Raw genomic sequence first — 21,505 nt, 5'->3', positions numbered from 1 at the left:
CGCTGAAACCCCATCTCTACAAAAAAATACAAAAATTACCTGGGCATGGTGGCATGCATATCTGTAGTGTAGCTACTCAGGAGGCTGAGATGGGAGCCACTACATTCCAACCTTGGCAACAGAGTTAAGACCCCATCAAAAAGCTGAGGGCCGGCCGGGCACGGTGGCTCAAGCCTGTAATCCCTGCACTTTGGGAGGCCGAGGCGGGTAGATCACGAGGTCAAGAGATCGAGACCATCCTGGTCATCATGGTGAAACCCCGTCTCTACTAAAAACACAAAAAAGTAGCTGGACATGGTGGCACATGCCTGTAATCCCAGCTACTCCGGAGGCTGAGGCAGGAGAATTGCCTGAACCCAGGAGGTGGAGGTTGCGGTGAGCCGAGATCGCACCATTGCACTCCAGTCTGGGTAACAAGAGTGAAACTCTGTCTCAGAAAAAAAAAAAAAAAAAAAAAAGCTGAGGGCTTTTTTACATCCCCAACCATACATAAGACACATCAACATCTGTCTGGCTAGGTACGCTGAAATGCCTATCTTAGGTCTAATCATGAGACGAATCAAATTGAGAGACATTCTACAAACTTACTGGCGAGTACTTTTCAAAAGTGTCAGAGCTATAAAAGACCAAGAAATACTGAGAAACTCAGGTTAGAAGAGACTAGGGAGACATGATGACTAGATGCCTTGTGGGATCCTGGGCCAGAAGAAAAGACATTAGTGGAAAGACTGGTCCCATTAATGGTATCAGGTCATTGTCAACTTCCTGGTTTTGACATAAGATGTTAACATTTAGAGGCCAAGAGCAGTGGCTCACACCTATAATCCCAGCACTTTGGGAGGCTAAGGTGGGCGGATCACGAGGTCAGCAGTTTGAGACCAGTCTGACCAACCTGGTGAAATCCCTTCTCTGCTAAATAGACAAAAATTAGCCAGGTATGATAGCAGGCACCTGTAATCCCAGCTACTGAGGAGGCAGGAGAATTGCTTGAACCCGGGAAGTGGAGATTGAGTGAGCTGGATAGCACCACTGCACTCCAGCCTGGGTGATAGAGCAAGACTCCGTCTAGGGGAAAAAAAGAAAAAAAAAGATGTTAACATTAGGGTAGGCTAGATGAGGAGGATACAGAAACTCTGTACTATTTTTGTGACTTTCTAAAAGTTTAACATTATTTCAAAATAAAGTTTCTGGCTGAGCATGATGGCTCATGCCTGTAGTCCCAGCACTTTGGGAGGCCGAGGTGGCTAGATCACAGGATCAGGAGTTCAAGACTAGCCTCACCAAGTTGGTGAAACCCCGTATCAAGTAAAAATACATACATTAGCCTGGCACAGTGGCGCACAGCGGTAGTTCCAACTACTCGGGAGGCTGAGACAGGAGAATTGCTTGAACCTGGGAAGCAGAGGTTGCAGTGAGCTGAGATCACGCCACTGCACTCCAACCTGGGTGACCTGGCAGGACCCAGTTCTCAAAAAGTTAAAGTTTTTGTTGTTTCAAAGAGCATGACCTTTGGAGTCAAGTAGAATGTATTGGACCATGCCCACCCCGACCATACCAGCTCTGTGATCTTGAGCAAATTAAATTCCTTATGCCTGTTTCTTCCTCTGAAAAATGGAAATAATCATAGCATTGTTTTGAAAGCTAAATGAGGTGATGGATTTAAAGAACTTACTGTTTGACACGTGGTAAATGCTTCATTTTAACTAATTATTTTTCACTGTTGTCTTTTTCAATTTGTTTTCTTTGGTGTCTGTCTTCCGTGGGAAGCATTCCTTATGTCTGACACTTTTTATTCATGTTAAAGAGCTGTTTGAAAGCTGTGTGAGTAGTGGGGCTTATAAACCAATGAGTTTGACTCTAGGTGCCTAGGAGCCAGTTAACTTTTATGTTATGAGCCTGAATGACCCTACAGTCTCTTCCCTGTGGTAATTCAGTCTGCCTTCTGCATAGTGGGTGTGGGCCTGTTTTCCAACATTCTGGAACTAAGTGGGAGGAAGGACCTGGAGAATTGTCTGTTCATTTTGCAGACTTCATTTCAGGCTGTGACTTCAGGCCACCCTTCAGCTCTGCTTTCCTCTGTGACTGGTTCCCAGGCCAGAGCCTCATGGTCCAGTTGTTCAGGAAATGTTCTTCCTTTCTCTCTTTCTGAAGCGGTTAGGAACTAGAGGCTCCACCCATCTTCCTGTTGTCAGTTTATTACTTTGAGTCTCCATCGCTCCCATTTAGCTCTGCCTTCCAGAGGGTCTCCAGCTTTCTAATATCTGTAGAGGGGAACAACTTCTCCCCAGTATCTCCTTTTTAGACCCTAAGCTGTGGGCTTCTGTGTCTGGTCTGCTAAGTCATTTACCCTTCCTCCACTTTCCATCTTTATGAATTGTGATTTGGGCTGGTAGAGGTCATCTAGTGATATCAAAGATAAACTGGATTTTTGTTTCATGGTTTCCTCGATTTAAGTGTGATTTCTCGGAGAAGAGCAGGCAAAGATATCTTTGCTCTGCTTTCTGTCTCAGGATCTGTTTTTAACCACGGATGCTTTTTATTTTTCTATAAATGGCATTGATTTTTTTTCTTTGCCTGTTCACCTTATTCTAGTCGGAGCTCAGCTGCATGGAAGGCAGCTGCACGTGTTCGTTCCCAACCAGTGAGCTGGAGAAGGTGCTCCCCCAGACCATCCTGTATAAGTACTATGAGCGAAAAGCTGAGGAGGAGGTTGCAGCAGCCTACGCTGATGAGCTTGTCAGGTTGGTTCTCAGGCAGAGTGTGTTACCTGCCAACCCTTCCCCATTGTGAAAACTACCTGGGCACTTGCATCAGATGATGAGAATTCTGTCTGTCTTCCAGGTGTCTTGGCATTTCTTGCTGAGAAATAAGATTATCAATAATATTTTTTTAAATTTTTACCCCTCAAAACCATTGAGTAACCAGAAATTCTATAAATGGAAAAATCTGCAGCTCAAACTTTTTTTTCTTTGAGATGGAGTCTCACTCTGTTGCCCAGTCTGGAGTGCAGTGGTATGATCTCAGCTCACTACAACCTCCGCCTCCTAGGTGCAGACTCATGCCTCAGCCTCCCATAGCCTGGATTATAGGCATGTGCCACCATGTCTGGCTAATTTTTGTATTTTTAGTAGAGGCGGTTTCACCATGTTGGCCAGGCTGGTCTCAAACCCCTGACCTTGATCCGCCCACCTCGGCCTTCCTAAGTGCTGGGACTGCAGGTGTGAGCCACCATGCCTGGCCTGCAGCTCAAACTTCTGTCTACATATCTTGGCACCCCATAATCTTCTGGCCCATAGATACAATCATGGTGCCCTGGGCTAGAGGGAAATTTGTATATGCAAGGAGTTCTCAGTAATGCTGGGACTTGTTTATTGAGTGATTTGTACTGAGTTAGGACCTTGAGTGGTGCTTAGGTTTCCTGATAAAAACCAGCACAAAGAAGAGGCTCAATCTGTGTTTTAAGGAAAACTAAGGAGTATAAAAGGGATGTGAATGGCCAGCTCAAAACTCCCATCTTCATATGAACAGCCATTTGGAGCTGGAACCAAATCAGGCTTTGATGTTTGAAGTAATGTCACTTGTGCTGTTCTGACTCTAGGTGCCCCTCCTGTAGCTTTCCTGCTCTGTTGGACAGTGATGTGAAGAGGTTCAGCTGTCCTAATCCTCGCTGCCGAAAGGTAGGGAGGCAAATTTTTTTCTAGGTGTATATTGAATTACGGTATTATGGGCTGCCCTGATGACCCAAATATCTGCTGTTTATCTGACTGCTGATGTATAAGAAGGATTTGAGTGCTTTCCTTTTCATAAGCAAATGAAGATGGGTACTTTGTAAGTAATGGTTGACGTGGTTACTGAGATGATGGGAGCCACTCTGGATTCCTATTTCATATCCTCTTCTCATAAGGACAGATGCTATAATGTAAAGTGGAAGTGTTTAGTTTTTTTCCCCACTGTGTCAACATTTTGCTTGCTCTTTTCGCTACCTGTGCTCAAATACTACCCCCACCCCCCCACACACACACATACCCCTTTTACCATCTTCAATGTCCAAGCAACAGTTCTTTGATTAAAGAACTGGGCATCATAGTGGCATCTCCATCACATCTGGTAGGTTATTTATTTGACTGTTCTTCTCATAAGAACTGACTATATCAGGTAGGAACAGAGCTATCTAGGCACATTACTGTTAGAGGTCTTTCTTCCCTTTAACTTGGCTCCCACTCTGTGAACCAAGAGTGTCTTAAAATTTGTCAACTATTTAGAAGCCACTTAGAGTTTTTAGTGAATACTAACATCCACCTACACAAATACGTTTTAAGCCATTTTTCTAAAATTACATGATTAGAGTTGAACAATGCAATAGCTTTGCCTTAGGGAGAGTAAAAAAATTAACGTAGAGATTAGAAAAGGAAGAAGAAACTAAACTAATAGATCAAAACTTTAATTTCTTTTTTCTCAGCATTAATATTTCTAGCCATTTTGTATGTTCACACCCCAGGCTGTTGCTATAACAATTATCCCAACAGTCACTGGTATCTTGCAACTCTAAGAAAGCAGAATGCTAGGCTGTCCCTTGTATGCTTCCAGTGGGTCGGGTACTGGACTGCCTGGGGAGGTGATGCCTGTGCTAAGACACAGCAGATAAGGGGGAAGTTGCCAAAGGATGGAAAGGGTAGAGGTAGAGTGGAGATGGAGAAATGTTCTCAGCCCCAGGAGTGGCAGCAGCATGGATGCTTACTGGTAGTAGCAGTGTCAAGGAGGCTTATAAGCTGAGTAGGGGCAGTCTCATGCAGAGCCTTGAGCACTCTCTCCTGAGGTGGGGAGAGGTAAAATATCAGGAGAGTCTACTTGGCTATCAAGTAGTCCAGGTTAGAAATGTACAGTGCTGCATGGCTGCTTAGGTCTTCATGATTTGCTTAGAAGGAGCTGGGAACTACATTTTCTGGTAAGGTTTCAAATAAGATGGCAGATATTTGGACAAGTGAAAGTGCTTATGTACAATTAGGAAGGCCAAAGAAGAGAAGAGACCATTATTCTCTGAAGACTTTTTTTTTCCCCCCCAAAACAGGATGTCACTCTGTCATCCAGATTGGAGTATAGTGGCACAATATCAGCTCACTGCAACCACCACCTCCTGGGTTCAAGCAATTCTCCTGCCTCAGCCTTCCAAGTAACTAGGATCAAAGGCATGTGCCACCACACCTAGCAATTTTTATATTTTTAGTAGAGACAAGGTTTCACCATGTTGGCCAGGCTGGTCCTGAACTCCTGACCTCAAATGATCTGCCCACCTCAGCCTCCCAAAGTGCTAGGATTACAGGCATGAGCCACCATGCCTGGCCTGAAGACATTTAAAAGCAGCCTGCATTCCTTGCCTGGTGGCTCACGCCTGTAATCCTAGCACTTTAAGAGGCTGAGGCAGGAGGATCTCTTGAGACCAGGAGTTCAAGACCAGCCTGAGCAACATGGTGAGACTCTCTCTCTACAAAAAAAATTTTTTAAACTCAGCCGGGCATGGTGATGTGTGCCCGTAGTCCTGGCTACCTAAGAGACTGAGGCAGGAGAATCGCTCGAGCCCAGGAGGTTGAGGTTGCAGTGAACCATGATTGCACCACGGCACTCCAGCCTGGGTGACTGAGTAAGACCCTGTCTTTAAACGAAAAGATTAAAAATGAAAGCCTGAGGGCACACATGAGTCTGGAACAGCATCTAGTGAGTGTTACAAGAGTGTCAACTTGGGGTGTTGGTGGGAGCTTGTCAGGGCCCCTTAGGATCCCAAATAGGAACACCACACATATTGTCGTTTCTATCTGTGGGAGGAGTATACATGCCCTGCTGAACTTGGAGGTGGCCATGTAGCTTCTTTTGGCCCATGAAACTTGACTAAATAGGTCACTTGCAGAAAAAGCCATAAAGGCATGTGGTGGGGAGTAATGTCAAGATGACAGACCCTCCTTTTCCCATAGAAATACCAGTTCAGGCCGGGCGTGGTGGCTCAAGCCTGTAATCCCAGCACTTTGGGAGGCCGAGGCGGGTGGATCACGAGGTCGAGAGATCGAGACCATCCTGGTCAACATGGTGAAACCCCGTCTCTACTAAAAATACAAAAAAATTAGCTGGGCATGGTGGCGCGTGCCTGTAATCCCAGCTACTCAGGAGGCTGAGGCAGGAGAATTGCCTGAACCCAGGAGGTGGAGGTTGCGGTGAGCCGAGATCGCGCCATTGCACTCCAGCCTGGGTAACAAGAGCGAAATTCTGTCTCAAAAAAAAAAGAAATACCAGTTCAACAACAGCGTAAGTTCCATTTCTCTCTGTGGGAAACTTAGAAACCAGTTACATCAAAGGCTGGAGAATTTGTGATGCTGGCTTTCCTGAGTTCCTCCCCTGGCATAGCACCATATATATGATAGGGAGGAAACTCCCAACTCCTGGCATCTCCCTGGGAAGGGAAAAGAAGACTGGAACTTACATCTAATATTCTGACCTTTCAGGAGGGTACTCAAGGAATTGGTTTCTGTCTTGTCTCACAGGAAAGGGCACCAGTTGGGGGCCACTGAGGACAAATGGGATGGTAGAACTAGTATGTACTAATTCCTCATTGCCCACTCCCAGCTCAGCGCAGAACGAGCGGAGGAAAATTCCCATCTCTCTGCTTCCCTCAGGAGGGAAGGAGTTGGAGCGTGAGTCCAGCATTCTAGGTTTTCTGGAGCCCGCCCAAGACTCTGGTTTCTGTCTCACTTGATGGAGCAGTGCTGGGACCTGGTATGGTCGAAGTCCCTGGAGGCTGCTGAGAACAAGAGAAAGCTGTACGGCTTGTACTGCTCCAGAGGACCCCATGGTACAGTAGGCAGAGTCCAGTGCACCTCAAAGGCTGCTTCTTGGGTCCAGGGGAAGGGAAGAGTAGAGCATGTGTCCAGCTTTTAGGCTTCTCAAGGGGCTGCCTGAGGGACTGGCTTCTGTCTCACCCAATTCAGTGCTGGCAGAACCCAACCTACTCTAGATGTCTGGGAGCTGCTGAGGCAAAAAAAAAAAAAACAAAAGCCTGAGCACTTACATTAGCCTATAGTTTAGCAAAATCTTCTTGCACAAAGCCTATTTTAGAATAAAGTATGAGTATCTCATGTAATTTATTGAATACTATACTGAAAGTGAAAAAGAGAATGATTGTATGGGTGCTTGAATTACAGTTTCTACCGAATGTGTATCACTTTCACACCACAGTAAACTCAAAAAGTATAAGTTAAAGCATTGTAAGTTGGAGACCATCTGTATGTGCACCCAACATTAGTGCACCCAACATTAGTGCACCCAAATATGTGAAGCAAATAGTGATACCTGAAGGGGAAAATACCAACACAAAAATAGTAAGAGATTACAGTACCTCATTTTCAGTCATTGTTAGCACCACCAGACAGTTTAGTAAGGAAACTGCTGACTTGAACAACACTGTAGGCCTAACAAACACGTACAAAACGTTCTAGCCAGTAGGGACAGAAAACACTTTTTCTCCTCTAGTGCACATGGAACATTTTCGGGATAGAGAATATTAAATCATAATAGAAGTCTTAACAAATTTAAGATCAAAATCATATTAAGTGTCTTTTCCAGCCACAAGGGAATGAACTTAGAAATCACGAACAGCAAGAAAATTCACAAAATAAGAGAATAAAGAACACTGTTCGGGCATGGTGGCTCCTACCTGGAATCCCAGCACTATGGGAAGCCAAGGCGGGCGAGTCACCTGAGGTCAGGAGTTCCAGACCAGCCTGGCCAACATGAGGAAACTCTGTCTGTACTAAAAATACAAAAATTAGGGCCTGGCGCGGTGGCTCAAGCCTGTAATCCCAGCACTTTGGGAGGCCGAGGCGGGTGGATCACAAGGTCAAGAGATCGAGGCCATCCTGGTCAACATGGTGAAACCCCGTCTCTACTAAAAATACTAAAGATTAGCTGGGCGTGGTGGCGCATGCCTGTAATCCCAGCTACTCAGGAGGCTGAGGCAGGAGAATTGCCTGAACCCAGGAGGCGGAGGTTGCGGTGAGCCGAGATCGCGCCATTACACTCCAGCCTGGGTAACAAGAGCGAAACTCCGTCTCAAAAAAAAAAAAAAAAAAAAATACAAAAATTAGCTGGGTCTAGTTGTGTATGCCTGTAATCCCAGCTACTTGGGAGGCTGAGGCAGGAGAATCACTTGAACCCAGGAAGCAGAGATTGCAGTGAGCTGAGATTGTGCCACTGCACTCCAGCCTGGGCAGCACAGTGAGACTCTTTCTCAAATACATAGACACACACACACACACACACACGAGACTGTCTCAAAAACACACACACTGAAAAGTTTTTTTCACTAAGAACAGGAACAAGGCAAGGATACCCACTTTCACCACTTGGGTGCTGCATAGCACTGGAAGCTCTAGCTAGAGCAATTTGGCAAGAAAAGAAAAAGCATCCATATCCATGAGTTTCACAGATAACATGGTCTTACACACAAAAAAAATTGTTAGAACTAATAAATTCAGCAAAGGTACAGGATACAAAATCTGCATATAAAAGGGAGCTGCATTTCTATATACTAGCAAACACTCCAAAAAAGAGAAATTTAGAAAATCCAAATTTATAGTACATCTAAAAAGAATACTTAGAAACAGCCAAGGAGTGGAGAAAGACTTATACATGGAAAATTACAAAAAATTGCTGAAATAATTAAGATATAAACAAATGGGCTGGGCGCGGTGGCTCAAGCCTGTAATCCCAGCACTTTGGGAGGCCGAGGCGGGTGGATCACGAGGTCAAGAGATCGAGACCATCCTGGTCAACATGGTGAAACACTGTCTCTACTAAAAATACTGAAAATTAGCTGGGCATGGTGGCGTGTGCCTGTAATCCCAGCTACTCAGGAGGCTGAGGCAGGAGAATTGCCTGAACCCAGGAGGCGGAGGTTGCGGTGAGCCGAGATCGTGCCATTGTACTCCAGCCTGGGCAACAAGAGCGAAACTCCGTCTCAAAAAAAAAAAAAAAAAGATATAAACAAATGGAAAGACATCCCTAAAATGCATATGGAACCACAAAGGATCCCAAATAGCCTAGACAGTCTTGAGTAAGAAGATCAAAGCTAGGCCGGGCACGGTGGCTCAAGCCTGTAATCCCAGCACTTTGGGAGGCCGAGGCGGGTGGATCACAAGGTCGAGAGATCAAGACCATCCTGGTCAACATGGTGAAACCCCGTCTCTACTAAAGATACAGAAAATTAGCTGGGCATGGTGGCACGTGCCTGTAATCCCAGCTACTCAGGAGGCTGAGGCAGGAGAATTGCTTGAATCCAGGAGGCGGAGGTTGCGGTGAGCCGAGATCGCGCCATTGCACTCCGGCCTGGGTAACAAGAGCGAAACTCTGTCTCAAAAAAAAAAAAAAAAAAAAAAAAAAAGAAGATCAAAGCTGGAGGCCTCACGCTTCCTGACTTCAAAACATGTTACAAAGCTACAGTAATGGAAACAGGCAGATATGTAGACCAATGGAACATAATACAGTCCTCAAAAATAAATCCACACACTTTATGATCAGCTGATCTTCAACAAGGGTGCAAAGAATGTACACTGGCAGAAAAGATAGTCTCTGATTAATGGTGCTAGGTAAACCAAATACCCACATGCAAAAAAATGAAATTAGACCCTCATACCATATCTTATATACACCATAACACAAAAATCAACTCTTTAAATGGATTAAAGACTAAGACTTAAGTGTAAGACCTGAAATTAAGAAAACTAGAAGAAAATACAGGTGGAAAGCTTCATGACGTTGGTCTTGGCAATGATTTCCTGAGTATGATACCAAAAACAAGGTAACAAAAGCAAAAAAATAGGCAAGTGAGACTACTAAGACACTTTCAGCCAAGAAACCATCAACAAAGTAAAAAGGCAGCCTGTGGAAAGGAATTGAAACCCTTTAAGAATCTCAGAGAGGCCGAGTGCGGTGGCTCAAGCCTGTAATCCCAGCACTTTGGGAGGCCGAGGCGGGTGGATCACGAGGTCGAGAGATCGAGACCATCCTGGTCAACATGCTGAAACCCCGTCTCTACTAAAAAATACAAAAAATTAGCTGGGCATGGTGGCGCGTGCCTGTAATCCCAGCTACTCAGGAGGCTGAGGCAGGAGAATTGCCTGAACCCAGGAGGTGGAGGTTGCGGTGAGCCGAGATCACGCCATTGCACTCCAGCCTGGGTAACAAGAGCGAAACTCCGTCTCAAAAAAAAAAAAAAAAAAATCTAAGAGAGCATGTTCTCGTGTTCTTAGCAGCATTTTTCACAGTAGCCACAAGATGGAAACAACTTACATGTTTGTCAACAGATGAATGGTTAAAATGGTATACTATGCAGCCTTTGAAAAGAAGGAAATCCTGGCACATACTACAACTCAGATGAACCTTGAAGACATTGTGCTAAATGCAATTAGCCAGTCACAGAAGGACAGGTACTACACAATTCCACATAAACGCAGGATCTAAAGTAATCAGACTCATAGAAGCACAAAGTAGAACCATGGGTGCCAAAGGCTGGATGAAGGCGAAGTTGGAAGTCACCGTGCAGTAGGGAGTTTCGGTCATGGAAGATGAAGTTGTTTAGAGACCAGCTGTACAACAGTTTGCTAATAGTTAATGACACCGTACACTTAAAAATGTGTTAATTGCGTGGATTTTGTGTATGTGTTTTTACCACAATTTTTTTTAAAGGGCATATAGGCATGTAGTTTGTTTTCTTTTCCCTCTGCTAAGAGGGATATACAATATGAGTGAGAACAAAGTCTCTCTTTTGAGCTACTGAGGTTTGAGTTTGTTTCAGCAGTATAACCTAGCATATCTTGACGGATAAATCTCAAAAGGACAATAACTGACCATGGAGGTGGAGAACAGGAACAGATTTGAGAGGTAGAGAGTTAGAAGGTGATGCGCTGCATGTGAAGGTGGGGAGAAGGCCAGAGGACTCGCAGGCTTGTCTTGTGTGGGCCACTATGTAGTTGATGATGCTGTTTACAGAATTGGAAATGGAATCAAAAAGATTCAGAAGAGATTATTTTTGTTTTGGACATGTTGAGCTTTTAGGGGAGACAGCCAGAGTGTATGTGTTTTCACAATGCCTGGCACTTAATAAGATCAGTGACCCTAGATCAGGGACTAGGGTCAGTAACACAGGGAGAGATCTAGGCTGGAAAAAGATTTTGAAGTCTGAAATGAGCAGCAAAAGGAGGAAAGAGGTGGAGGGCAAGGTGCCCATCAGGGAGATTATTAGCTTAGAAATGCTGAGCCACTAAGTTCAAAGTATGTCTTTTCATTTATTCACATCTTTTTATGCCCCTGAGCAACATTTTGCAGTGAAGAGAATGTGTCTTATGATTACATGATCGATCAAGTATGCCTCAGAACTTGACTTTGACCTACAGATAATAGCATTCACATTTTTGTTTCTAATGTTGAGCTGTAGGTGTTTGGCCCATCATGGAAAATAAAGTGAAAACTGTTACCGCATGGGGACCTGAGACAGTGGTGGAGCTGGCTCAGTGACCCATCAGTGGAATCAGAGAAATCCCCACCTTGTCCTTTGGATGGGAAAGGAGAGCTTACGCCTAAACCTTCTGTCCTTATTTGGGGGCGGTGGAACGAGTTGCCACTAGGTGGCACTGATGTTCCATGAGGAAAGGGTTTTCGCCTCTTGGGGGTTTCAAAAGTATGTGTCAGCAAAACATTTGTTTTGTAAGCAGAATTGACACAGTTCTTTCAGGCTCAGTACTAAAGCAAACTGCTACATGGATTTAGACTTTAACGTCTAAAATGTCCATGTTAGTAGCACATATGCATATGATTTTACCTTTCTCAATTGTGCAAGTTCTGCTTACGCCATTCTTTCTAGCAAGATGGCTAAAGCAGTAGCTAATCCTTGAGGATTCCCAATGTTTAAGAAATGAGCCACAAGCTAATTTTGACCCGTGTGAGGCTAAGGACACCTGCTTTCTCATTGCAGTGTCTTCACCAGTAATACAAATTCCAGTTGGCTTTTCAGGAACTTGTAGCTCTGAAATGAGGCGTTTATGTTAATGCGCTATCTGGAGGAGGACTTGAATGCCTGGAATCATTCCCCTGGAATCCCTGAAGAACAAGACACTATATCTTTGATGAAATGGAGAGAGTCTTTGTTTCGTTGATGTGATGGAATGCTTTTGTCAAGGCTCTCAACTCCCTTGTGTGTTCTCAGATAAAGAATTTATTAGTTTGTTTTCAGCGTGCTGCTTTTAGGAATGAATTGGGTGTATTCGATGTGGAACTGAAAAGTGTTACAAAAAGAAGATTTGAAAGTGATGCTTCTGGAATATGTGTTCTTAGGGTCAGAAGTTTCACTGTTGAGTCTTTTCTGCCTTGCTACAGCCATAATTTTGCTTTATAAATGCAGAGGTATGTAAGCCAAGCTTTCCAAAAACTTAGCGCCACGAGGTGGAGGTTTAGGCACACTCACGAAGCAAGTGCTAAGGATGAGAGACCATCAGGTGGTGAGAGTTTAATCAGAGTAACTGAAGAGCAGCATCTGGTGTAGAGTCTTTTCATAGAAACTGCAAATGTGTGTGTGATTGTGTAACCACTCATCTTTTCCCAATGTCACTTATATTTATTTTATTTATTTACCTATTTTATTTAGCTCACCTGCCAGCTCTCTACCCTGCTTATCTTTTTTTGCCCTTTCCAGGCCCCATCCTATTCTTTGTAGCATTTGTTGTTGTTAACTTTACAGCCGTGCCGGGCGCGGTGGCTCAAGCCTGTAATCCCAGCACTTTGGGAGGCCGAGGCAGGTGGATCACGAGGTCGAGAGATCGAGACCATCCTGGTCAACATAGTGAAACCCTGTCTCTACTAAAAATACAAAAAACTAGCTGGGCGTGGTGGCGCATGCCTGTAATCCCAGCTACTTAGGAGGCTGAAGCAGGAGAATTGCCTGAGCCCAGGAGGCGGAGGTTGCGGTGAGCCGAGATTGCGCCATTGCACTCCAGCCTGGGTAACAAGAGCGAAACTCCGTCTCAAAAAAAAACTTTACAGCCGTGAAATGCAACCAAAATTCACATCTGCAGTGAACCAGTTTGTTGGTTAAAAAACAGGCATCTGCAGCCGCCTACAGTAGCTGCATGGCTGTGTGAAGAGAATGTAAATGAGCATGGACCAGCTATCAGTGCCAGGGCCACTCCAGCTGTGATGGCGGGTGGTTGGCACTTATTAACAGCAATCTAATTTGGGGTCCAGCCAGTCAGCTGACTCCGGTGCTGAGCACAGACCTTCACATTTGTCTAGAGATGAATGAAGCTTGGGCTGCTTGTTCCTACTGTCAGGGAAGACCTTTATTCAGGAAGTAGCGTTGACAAGAACCAAATGTCTGGGTAACAAAAAGATTTTTAAGCCCACAAAGAGGACTGATTTACTGGAGTGGAAGTCCATGCTGCATAATGTGAGTCAAATGTGAAGGAGGGTGGTGTGAGAATGCCTCATCATGGAATGTGACACGCCCTTGATCCTCCGAAGTGAGTCACTTCCTTCAGAGCCCAGCATGGGTCCCTCTGAAGAGCTTCAGATTCGTGCCACAGAAAGACGTTCTCTTATGGGTATATCTTATAGGGTGCTTGGCAGAGCTCTCAGCTCACATTGGTCCCCACAGCAGCCCTACAAAATAGACACTAGCTTAAAAGTCAGGTAACGGTAAATGGCAGAGCCGAGAACCCAAAGGGAAGCCTCCCTGCCCCAAAGCAGCCTCAGAATGGGTCATAGACACCATCTCTGTGAGCCCCCTTCTGTCAAGCACTGAGCAGGGCTGGCATCACAGCAAGGAGGCTTCAGGATTTTAACTCTGCTTGTATCTGAGTATTTTTTGTCAGTTTTCACATTTTAAAATTCCTCATTGTAAACAGCATAGTTAATCTGTTCATCACAGACTTCTTGATCCTGGGAAGATTTTGGTTAATTACACATACAAGCACATCCTCTTCCCCTGTATGCTATTGAAGCACAGTAAACACAGGGTAGATGTGTTTGTGTGAATTATTTAAAAAAAGAAAATAATAAAAGGCAAAGTTGCTTGCCTCTCTTCCCACCCTGCCTTCCCATTAAGAGTCAAATACCATGCTTGCTGTTGTTTCAGTGATTATTCAGAAGGAGAGAGCTGACAAGCCGAAATAGGGAAAGGTAAAAATACATATGCATTAAGCTGAAATGCCAGTATGAATAAACATTTTGTTTTTGTTTCTGCTTGTTCCTACAGAAATAGTTTTTGCCCCCTGTATTTCAGCTCCTTTATCCCTCATGTCAGACGCTGATGGTAAAAGCACCTGCTTCTCCCCTTGGCCTACCTTGGAGGAGCCTGGAGGCTCTAAGCAGACATAGGCCGTGCTGCCATCCCTACTCCCTCTGTAGGGCTGCTGCAGCCCCTCAGGTTTCTCCCCCCAAAACTCACACAGGCAACCGCGGACTCCCCGCCCGGCAGGTGGTAGAGCCCACACCCACCTGCATTTCAGAACCAAGGAAGTCTAGAGTCAATGTGGGCTCTGAGGACCTGGCAGTGACCTGGGGCCTCAGATGTTGCCAACCTCCCTGATCCCTAGGAAATGGGCCTGACTCTTCCTTGTCCCAGACAACATCCTGGTGCTGCCTTCTGGTCCTGAGCTGCTTTCATTTTTTAGTGTTTCCTCCTGAGGAGACCAGTCATATGAAGAGGCATTGTGTTTCTCCTTTGTCAGCATTGTTTGGGACACATCTTTTTGCTGGGCTTTCATAGTATGTTGTCTGTTTCAAGAGTTATTTTGAAGCCCTTACGTGAGAAGTGTTCATTGATGTGCAGCTCTGCACAGTACTGGGTGTGGTGAGGCCAGGAATGGCAGTGAAAGCAATGCTGTGGCTGCATCACAGTGAGGGGAACCGTATAGCTCAGTGGTCAATATAAAGGTTTTTGACGTTAAACCCACTTATGCTTTAATCCTAGCTCCTCTGCTCACTAGCTTTGTGACCTAGGGTGAATACTTGATCTCCCCAAGCCACATTTCCTTTCCCTGTACAATGAGAATGGTTGCACCTACCTTGTAGAGCTTTTGTGCAAAACGAATAGAAACAGCATGAGTGAAGCGCCAAGTCCAGTGCCTGGCACTTTGTGTCACAAAGTAGAAGCCACCCAGTGAGGACAGTGTGTGCAGATGTGTGGGCTTAGGTGATGAACGAAGATCCTAGAAAGGAGGAACTGCCTCCAGTTTTGTGAACCTGCTGCCACAAGAGCATGGAGTTCCCCTAAAGTGGGGCAGGTGGAAAATCCCATAGGGGAGCAGAATATGACTCATCACTCATCATTCAGCACATTTCTACCAGGTCCCCAGTGTTCTGCCATGTAAAGGGGATAGATTTTTCAAGTTGATTTTTTTGCTGACCAGTACATTCTATAAGAAATGACAGCTCTCCTTTAGTCCATGTTGTTCAAGCTCCACATTGTTCAAGTTCAGAGAAAGGCCCTGTGCAATCTCGGGAAAGCCATGTGCTAGAGGAGGCTGTCTTGGATTTGCTCCCACTGCTGTTGCCAGAATAAGACAGAGTTGTCTGCACTCTGTCCATAGCATTGCTCTGCTCCTCCTCTCAGGTTTTGTGTTGATTTCTTACCCCTACCCAGAAGGGTTGGAATCTCAGGGATGACATTCAAAAGAAATGAGTATAGGAAGGGCCTAGAAACAAAGACAGTGATTGCTGTGCTAGAGAACTTTGAATTAGTCAAAATGTGGAGATGGAAATCCAGGATTTATCTTCATGGTGCATTGGGCATGGTTTTTTTGTCCTCCTGGGAGGGCACTGGTCATCTTGCCGACCCACGGCAGCAGGCAGGCTTGGAAGCCGGGGCTGCGCACCTTATACCGTCCTTGTAGTGGAAGGACATACTTACTTGTCTCTTTGTTGTTGTTTTTGGTCTCTGAAAGTAGTCACGCAAAAAGATTCTCTGTGGATTTTTAACGAGTTTGTATGAGTACTTTATTAAAATAAAGTGGCTCTTTTTTTGTGATTTTGTGTACTAGTTAGCCATTGCTTCTCAGGCTTGTCACAGCCTGTGGGGATTGGAAGCTTGGAGTGGCTCTCCTTCTAGAAACCACGCATCACCTATTTAGTTCCTTTGAATATTTTACTAAAATAATTTAATGACTTTTTTCTGTGCCTGTGGCCTCATCAAAGGAGAGTTGCATGTTAGAAATTTCACATTAAAAATCCCTCAGGTCGGGCGTGGTGGCTCACACCTATAATCCCAGCACTTTGGGAGGCTGAGGCGGGTGGATCACGAGGTCAAGAGATCGAGACCATCCTGGCCAACAAGGTGAAACCCCGTCTCTACTAAAAGTACAAAAATTAGCTGGGCATGGTGGCGTGCCCCTGTAGTCCCAGCTACTTAGGAGGCTGAGGCAGGAGAATTGCTTGAACCCAGGAGGCAGAGGTTGCAGTGAGCCGAGATCGTGCCACTGCACTCCAGCCTGGGTAACAAGAGCGAAACTCCGTCTCAAAAAAAAAAAAAAAAGAAAAGAAAAGCCCTCAAGAATTGATACCTACCAAATATTTTTTTATAAAAAATATTTTACCTCATTTTCGTCATTACACTGATTGTGTGTTGTGAGACGTCAGCATCCTGATTTGCTTTAATGATCTCATTGTGATGTCCTTGAGAACAGGCTGTGTGTAAGTATGCGCGTGCAACTTGTGGTATGTGCTGAAGTGCAGAGTAATAGTGTTCCCTCTTTGCATTCTCAGCACAGAGCTCTGCAGGGTTTCCAGCCTTCCAGGTAGAGGAGAAATTGTTGCTATGGTAATACCACAAGCATGAAAATAACCCTCTGTCCCCGTGGGTGCCTGTGTCAGGGTAGGGAATGTGGAGAAGGGAAACAGTAGCAAAGAGGAGTGTTCAATGCGTCAAGCAAGCCTAAGCTGAAGCTGCTGTTGGGTGGAATTTCTTGTGTTTATTCTTGAATTCAAGGTCAGATTCCAGTTGCAATGTGGTAGCCGAGAGCATAAAAGGCCTTTTATTCCTCAGTGTCTTCCCTGACTTTGCGACAAAGATAAAGAATACAGAGGGTCGGCCGGGCGCGGTGGCTCAAGCCTGTAATCCCAGCACTTTGGGAGGCCGAGGCGGGTGGATCACAGGGTCAAGAGATCGAGACCATCCTGGTCAACATGGTGAAACCCCGTCTCTACTAAAGGTGCAAAAAATTAGCTGGGCATGGTGGCGCGTGCCTGTAATCCCAGCTACTCCGGAGGCTGAGGCAGGAGAATTGCCTGAACCCAGGAGGCGGAGGTTGCGGTGAGCCGAGATGGCGCCATTGCGCTCCAGCCTGGGTAACAAGAGTGAAACTCCGTCTCAAAAAAAAAAAAAAGGGGGGGGGGGCCGGGCGCGGTCGCTCAAGCCTGTAATCCCAGCACTTTGGGAGGCCGAGGCGGGTGGATCACGAGGTCAAGAGATCGAGACCATCCTGGTCAACGTGGTGAAACCCCGTCTCTACTAAAAATACAAAAAATTAGCTGGGCATGGTGGCACGTGCCTGTAATCCCAGCTACTCAGGAGGCTGAGGCAGGAGAATTGCCTGAACCCAGTAGGCGGAGGTTGCTGTGAGCCGAGATCGCGCCATTGCACTCCAGCCTGGGTAACAAGAGCGAAACTCCATCTCAGAAAAAAAAAAAAAAAAAAGAATACAGAGGGTCTCTGTGTCACATCTCCAGTCCCCAGAGGCCATATGGCCTTCCCACAGACCAGTTAGAAAATGTGTGTCTGTATCTGTGGCCACTACATCACTGCAAATGGAATCAACCATCCAGCCCAGAAACCCTGCTGCTCTTCATGTCCATTGTAACAAGCTAAGGCAGCAGTCTCTGCCATCTCTTCTGAAACTAAATAACAGTTCATGCTGTGTGTCTGTACAACATGCTAATGTCTTCTGAGAAGATGGACTCCAAATATCCTGAGTAATGTAAGAGCAGTGATGAGAAACAAAATCCCATCTGCTGAAGTTGTGGGTGAGGAACACAACAGAAAGCTAGTGTGCAATTCTGTCAGGACATCAGAATCAGTATGGGAAGAATAGCTTGAGCAGGGAGTTTGGCATCATAGTTAAAACAGGGTGAGGTCTAGGTATTTGCTAATAAAATTCTTCCTGGGTTTTAGGGGCTTTTTGGTCCTTATCTGCTCAAAGTCACACATCTGGTAAGTGACAGCATCAGGAGTCTAAGGGTTTCTCATTGTTATCTGTGTTTTTAGGTGTGATTCTGGTATGTTGCATTAGTTTCAAGAGTTTTTATCTTTTGCAGTTACAAACTGAAATATTTATAAATGAAATTATTTGTAATCTGGGATTTGCTTCAAACTTACACTGAAGGAGTGGGGGATGAGTGAACAAGTAGGGTATAGATAAGCTAGGATTGGCCATGAGTTGATCATTATTAAACAGGATGATGGGTGCATAGGGTTCATTACATTCTCTGCTTTTATTTATGTTTAAAATTTTCTACAATAAAAAGTTAGTTTTAAAAAAAACAAATCAAAAACACTAGCTCTGTCACGTGTTAGCTTTATCTGTCCTCTCACTGTTTTGGTTTGCTTTGCTGCTTTCCGGTTCACTCTTGGAGACTGGAAAGATCCTTATTCAAATGTTCTGTTTTGTGGCTTGTTTACTTGTTTTAAGTGACGAGAAAACATGTAACAAAACAGGAAAATGTCAACAGCTTTTTGTGGGAAAGTTAAGGGGCTCTTCATCCTAGAGGAGGGAAGGCTTCCTGTGTAATTTCTCTGTACAAGATTCTTCGATATAAGTGGTAGGCACCGGGTGTTTTCCAGCTCCTCTGGGAAAACAGACTTAAACCTGAAGAATATAAGAGGCCAGCACGGTGACCCACGCCTATAATCCCAGCACTTTGGGAGAATGAGACAGGAGGATTACTTGAGGCCGTGAGTTCAAGACCAGCCTAAGCAACAAAGCATGACCTTGTTTCTACACAAAATAGAAAAAAAATTAGGCATGGTGTTACGCATCTGTAGTCCCAGCTACTCGGGAAGCTGAGATGGAAGGATCACTTGAGCCCAGGAGATCGAGGCTGCCATGAACCATGATTGTGCCACTGCACTCCAGCATACATACATATATGTGTGTGTGTGTGTGTATGTATGAATATATATATGTATATATAAAAGAATCTAAGACAGCTTGCTAGACTTCATTGTAATCAGTGAATTGGGTTCCCAGGAAGCCTGGGATTCTGTGTTGAAAACATTGTACAGCTTGTAACAGACTCTCCTTGCTCTAGGCAACTGCTTACATACAGTCCAACTGCAAAGCCAGAAGAAAGCCCAGATAACCTTTTGAGTGTCCCTCTAGCCCACAGTCTGTGATTTCTGGAAAACTGGAGATTTTAAAACTGGGATTGGCATTTGCTTTTCAAAAAGAAACAGGCTAAGAGAGTTTCTCAGATGAAATCCCCACGGCCTCATGAAAGTACTTTTTTTTTTTCTTTTCAGTTTTATTTCCCATCAGAAGCTTATATGAAAAGCATTTTAAGTTTCAAAAGCTGCCTGTGTCTGAGAAGCTGATCCAGATTCTAGCCCAAAGAGAATGAAATAGATCACAATTTCTTCCTCTCTTCTCTTTGACTACAGCTTGTCCTTTTGCCCTTCTCTCCCCTCCTATGTTAGACTTTGCTGCTAAAAGCATCTTATGTTCCCACAACCCTCTTAGCTCCAAGGCCTTCCTGCCTCCCATAAAAACCTACTTTTCACCCCCAAGGCCAGCACCTACTACTTACTGTGACCTAACCTGTTCTGCTCCTAGCTTCTGTCTTCTCCAGGTGAACACCCTTGCATCCTAAGCCCTCAAACTGCTGTGAAGATTCTTTCCTCCCTTCCCCACCTTCTGTCTCTGGACTCCATCAAAACCTTTCCCCAGGCTGGGGGTGGTGGTTTGCACTTGTAGTCCCAGCTGCACAGGAGAGTCAAGCCAGCCTGGTCAACATAGCAAGACCTCATCTCTTTAAACAAACAAAAGAAAAAAAAAAAAAAAAACCTTAGCCCAGCCATAGTGCAGAAGAGGCCAATAAGGGTTTTGCCCCTCACCCTGCCTGACACTTCATTTTCTCCTCTAAACACGATCATTAGCAGCTGCCTGTCATTTGTCCATGAGACGTAGGCTGATTTCTGCTTTGATTGAAGTCTGCTCATTCATTCAGCAGATTTTTATTGAGCATTGCTGTGCCAAAGGGAGTACAGAAAGGGCAGCCAGGGCCCTAACTGACTGTCAGTAGGGTGAGAGAGTGATGGTGACTGCTGTGGGGAACACGCAGCTCTGCATGTCGGGTCTGGGCCTGACCAGGCCACACGAGCAGAGCTTGGTGAAAGGTCAGCCAGTAGACAGGTGTGTCTAGAGCAGAAGGAAGTAGGACTTTGAAGATAAATAGACCCTGTGGAGTGTGGATTTGATTCTGGAGACTTTCCCTACCCCCTCCCTGGAGCTGTTGCTGGTGCAGTGGAGGGACACAATGGGATCACATGCTGGTTGGGGGAGGGTGAATTTTGTAGAGCTTTGAAAGGGAATGGGAAGGAGGAAGAGATCAGATACACAATGTCAAGGGATTTGGAACACCTTGCCAATTTAGTTATTATGGCAAGTCATTTCTAGTAACCTGGGACACGCAGTCCTCCCACAGCCCTCCCCCTACAGCCCTCCTGGAGCACATTCGTACAATGTTGCAGGTATTTGATGTGATTTCTTTTCCCATTTTCCAGAAGGCCTGAAGGAACCTGGTTCGAAGGGTGGATTGGGGGCAAGAGGGAGAAGCAGGGCAGTAGTCAAAAGCAAGGATGACAGCAGCCAAGGAAGAGACTGTCGGGGAAGAGCGGCCAATGCGAGGCCATTGGACGCAGTCTCGAGTATGCGTGTCTAGGAAGCTGCCCCGGCCTCCTGCTCTTTCCTGTGGTGTGTGTGGCTGCCCTGGAGTAGATCATTGGGCAGTTGCTGCTTTGCTGCATTCCCACTAACCAGTGAATTTGTTTTAGTCCTCTGGTGTTTTACATAAGGAGAAAACCATGTAACCTTCACAAGTTTTTTCCCACTCATTTAAAAAGGCTTGTTTTCCAGCCAACAGCATGTTGGATAAGCTTAATTTCTCTCACTCAGATCAGCTTAATTTCTCTAACTGTGATACGCATACAGAGAATTGCTTAATTCTCCTTTTGCAACATGTTTTCCCAGCTGCTGAGCAGCCTGCCCTTTTTCCATGGGCCTCCTGACACAAATACAAACAATTTAAGGCCGTGTGGTACCAACTGCTGTTCATCACCACAGGGACTCTGGATGTCAGTGTGTTTCCCCTTGGGCTGGGTTTGTCTGGAGCTGGTGGCTGCTTTCTTGTCCTGTGCATCCTGGGAGTTGGATCAAGGCCATGCTGGGTTGTGCAGAGAGCCACAGCCACTTCAAGTGGGGTC

General features: G+C 45.3%; 1 protein-coding gene across 6 annotated transcripts in view; it reads left to right on the top strand.

The window, feature by feature from the left end:
• Positions 1-21,505, top strand: part of RNF216 (ring finger protein 216) — a 167,597-nt gene that overhangs the window by 61,949 nt on the left and 84,143 nt on the right. For all 6 annotated transcript variants that reach the window (XM_010344821.3, XM_010344822.3, XM_003934252.4 and 3 more), the window contains exons 12-13: positions 2,593-2,741; positions 3,599-3,677. In XM_010344821.3, the coding sequence (XP_010343123.2) occupies positions 2,593-2,741; positions 3,599-3,677 (228 nt within the window). The remainder of the gene's footprint in view (positions 1-2,592; positions 2,742-3,598; positions 3,678-21,505) is intronic.

This window comes from Saimiri boliviensis, chromosome 20 (genome assembly GCF_048565385.1).
Source record: "Saimiri boliviensis isolate mSaiBol1 chromosome 20, mSaiBol1.pri, whole genome shotgun sequence".
Classification (NCBI taxonomy): Eukaryota; Metazoa; Chordata; class Mammalia; order Primates; family Cebidae; genus Saimiri; species Saimiri boliviensis.
Note: the sequence above shows the minus strand (reverse complement) of the source record. Positions and strands in the feature narration are given on the sequence as shown.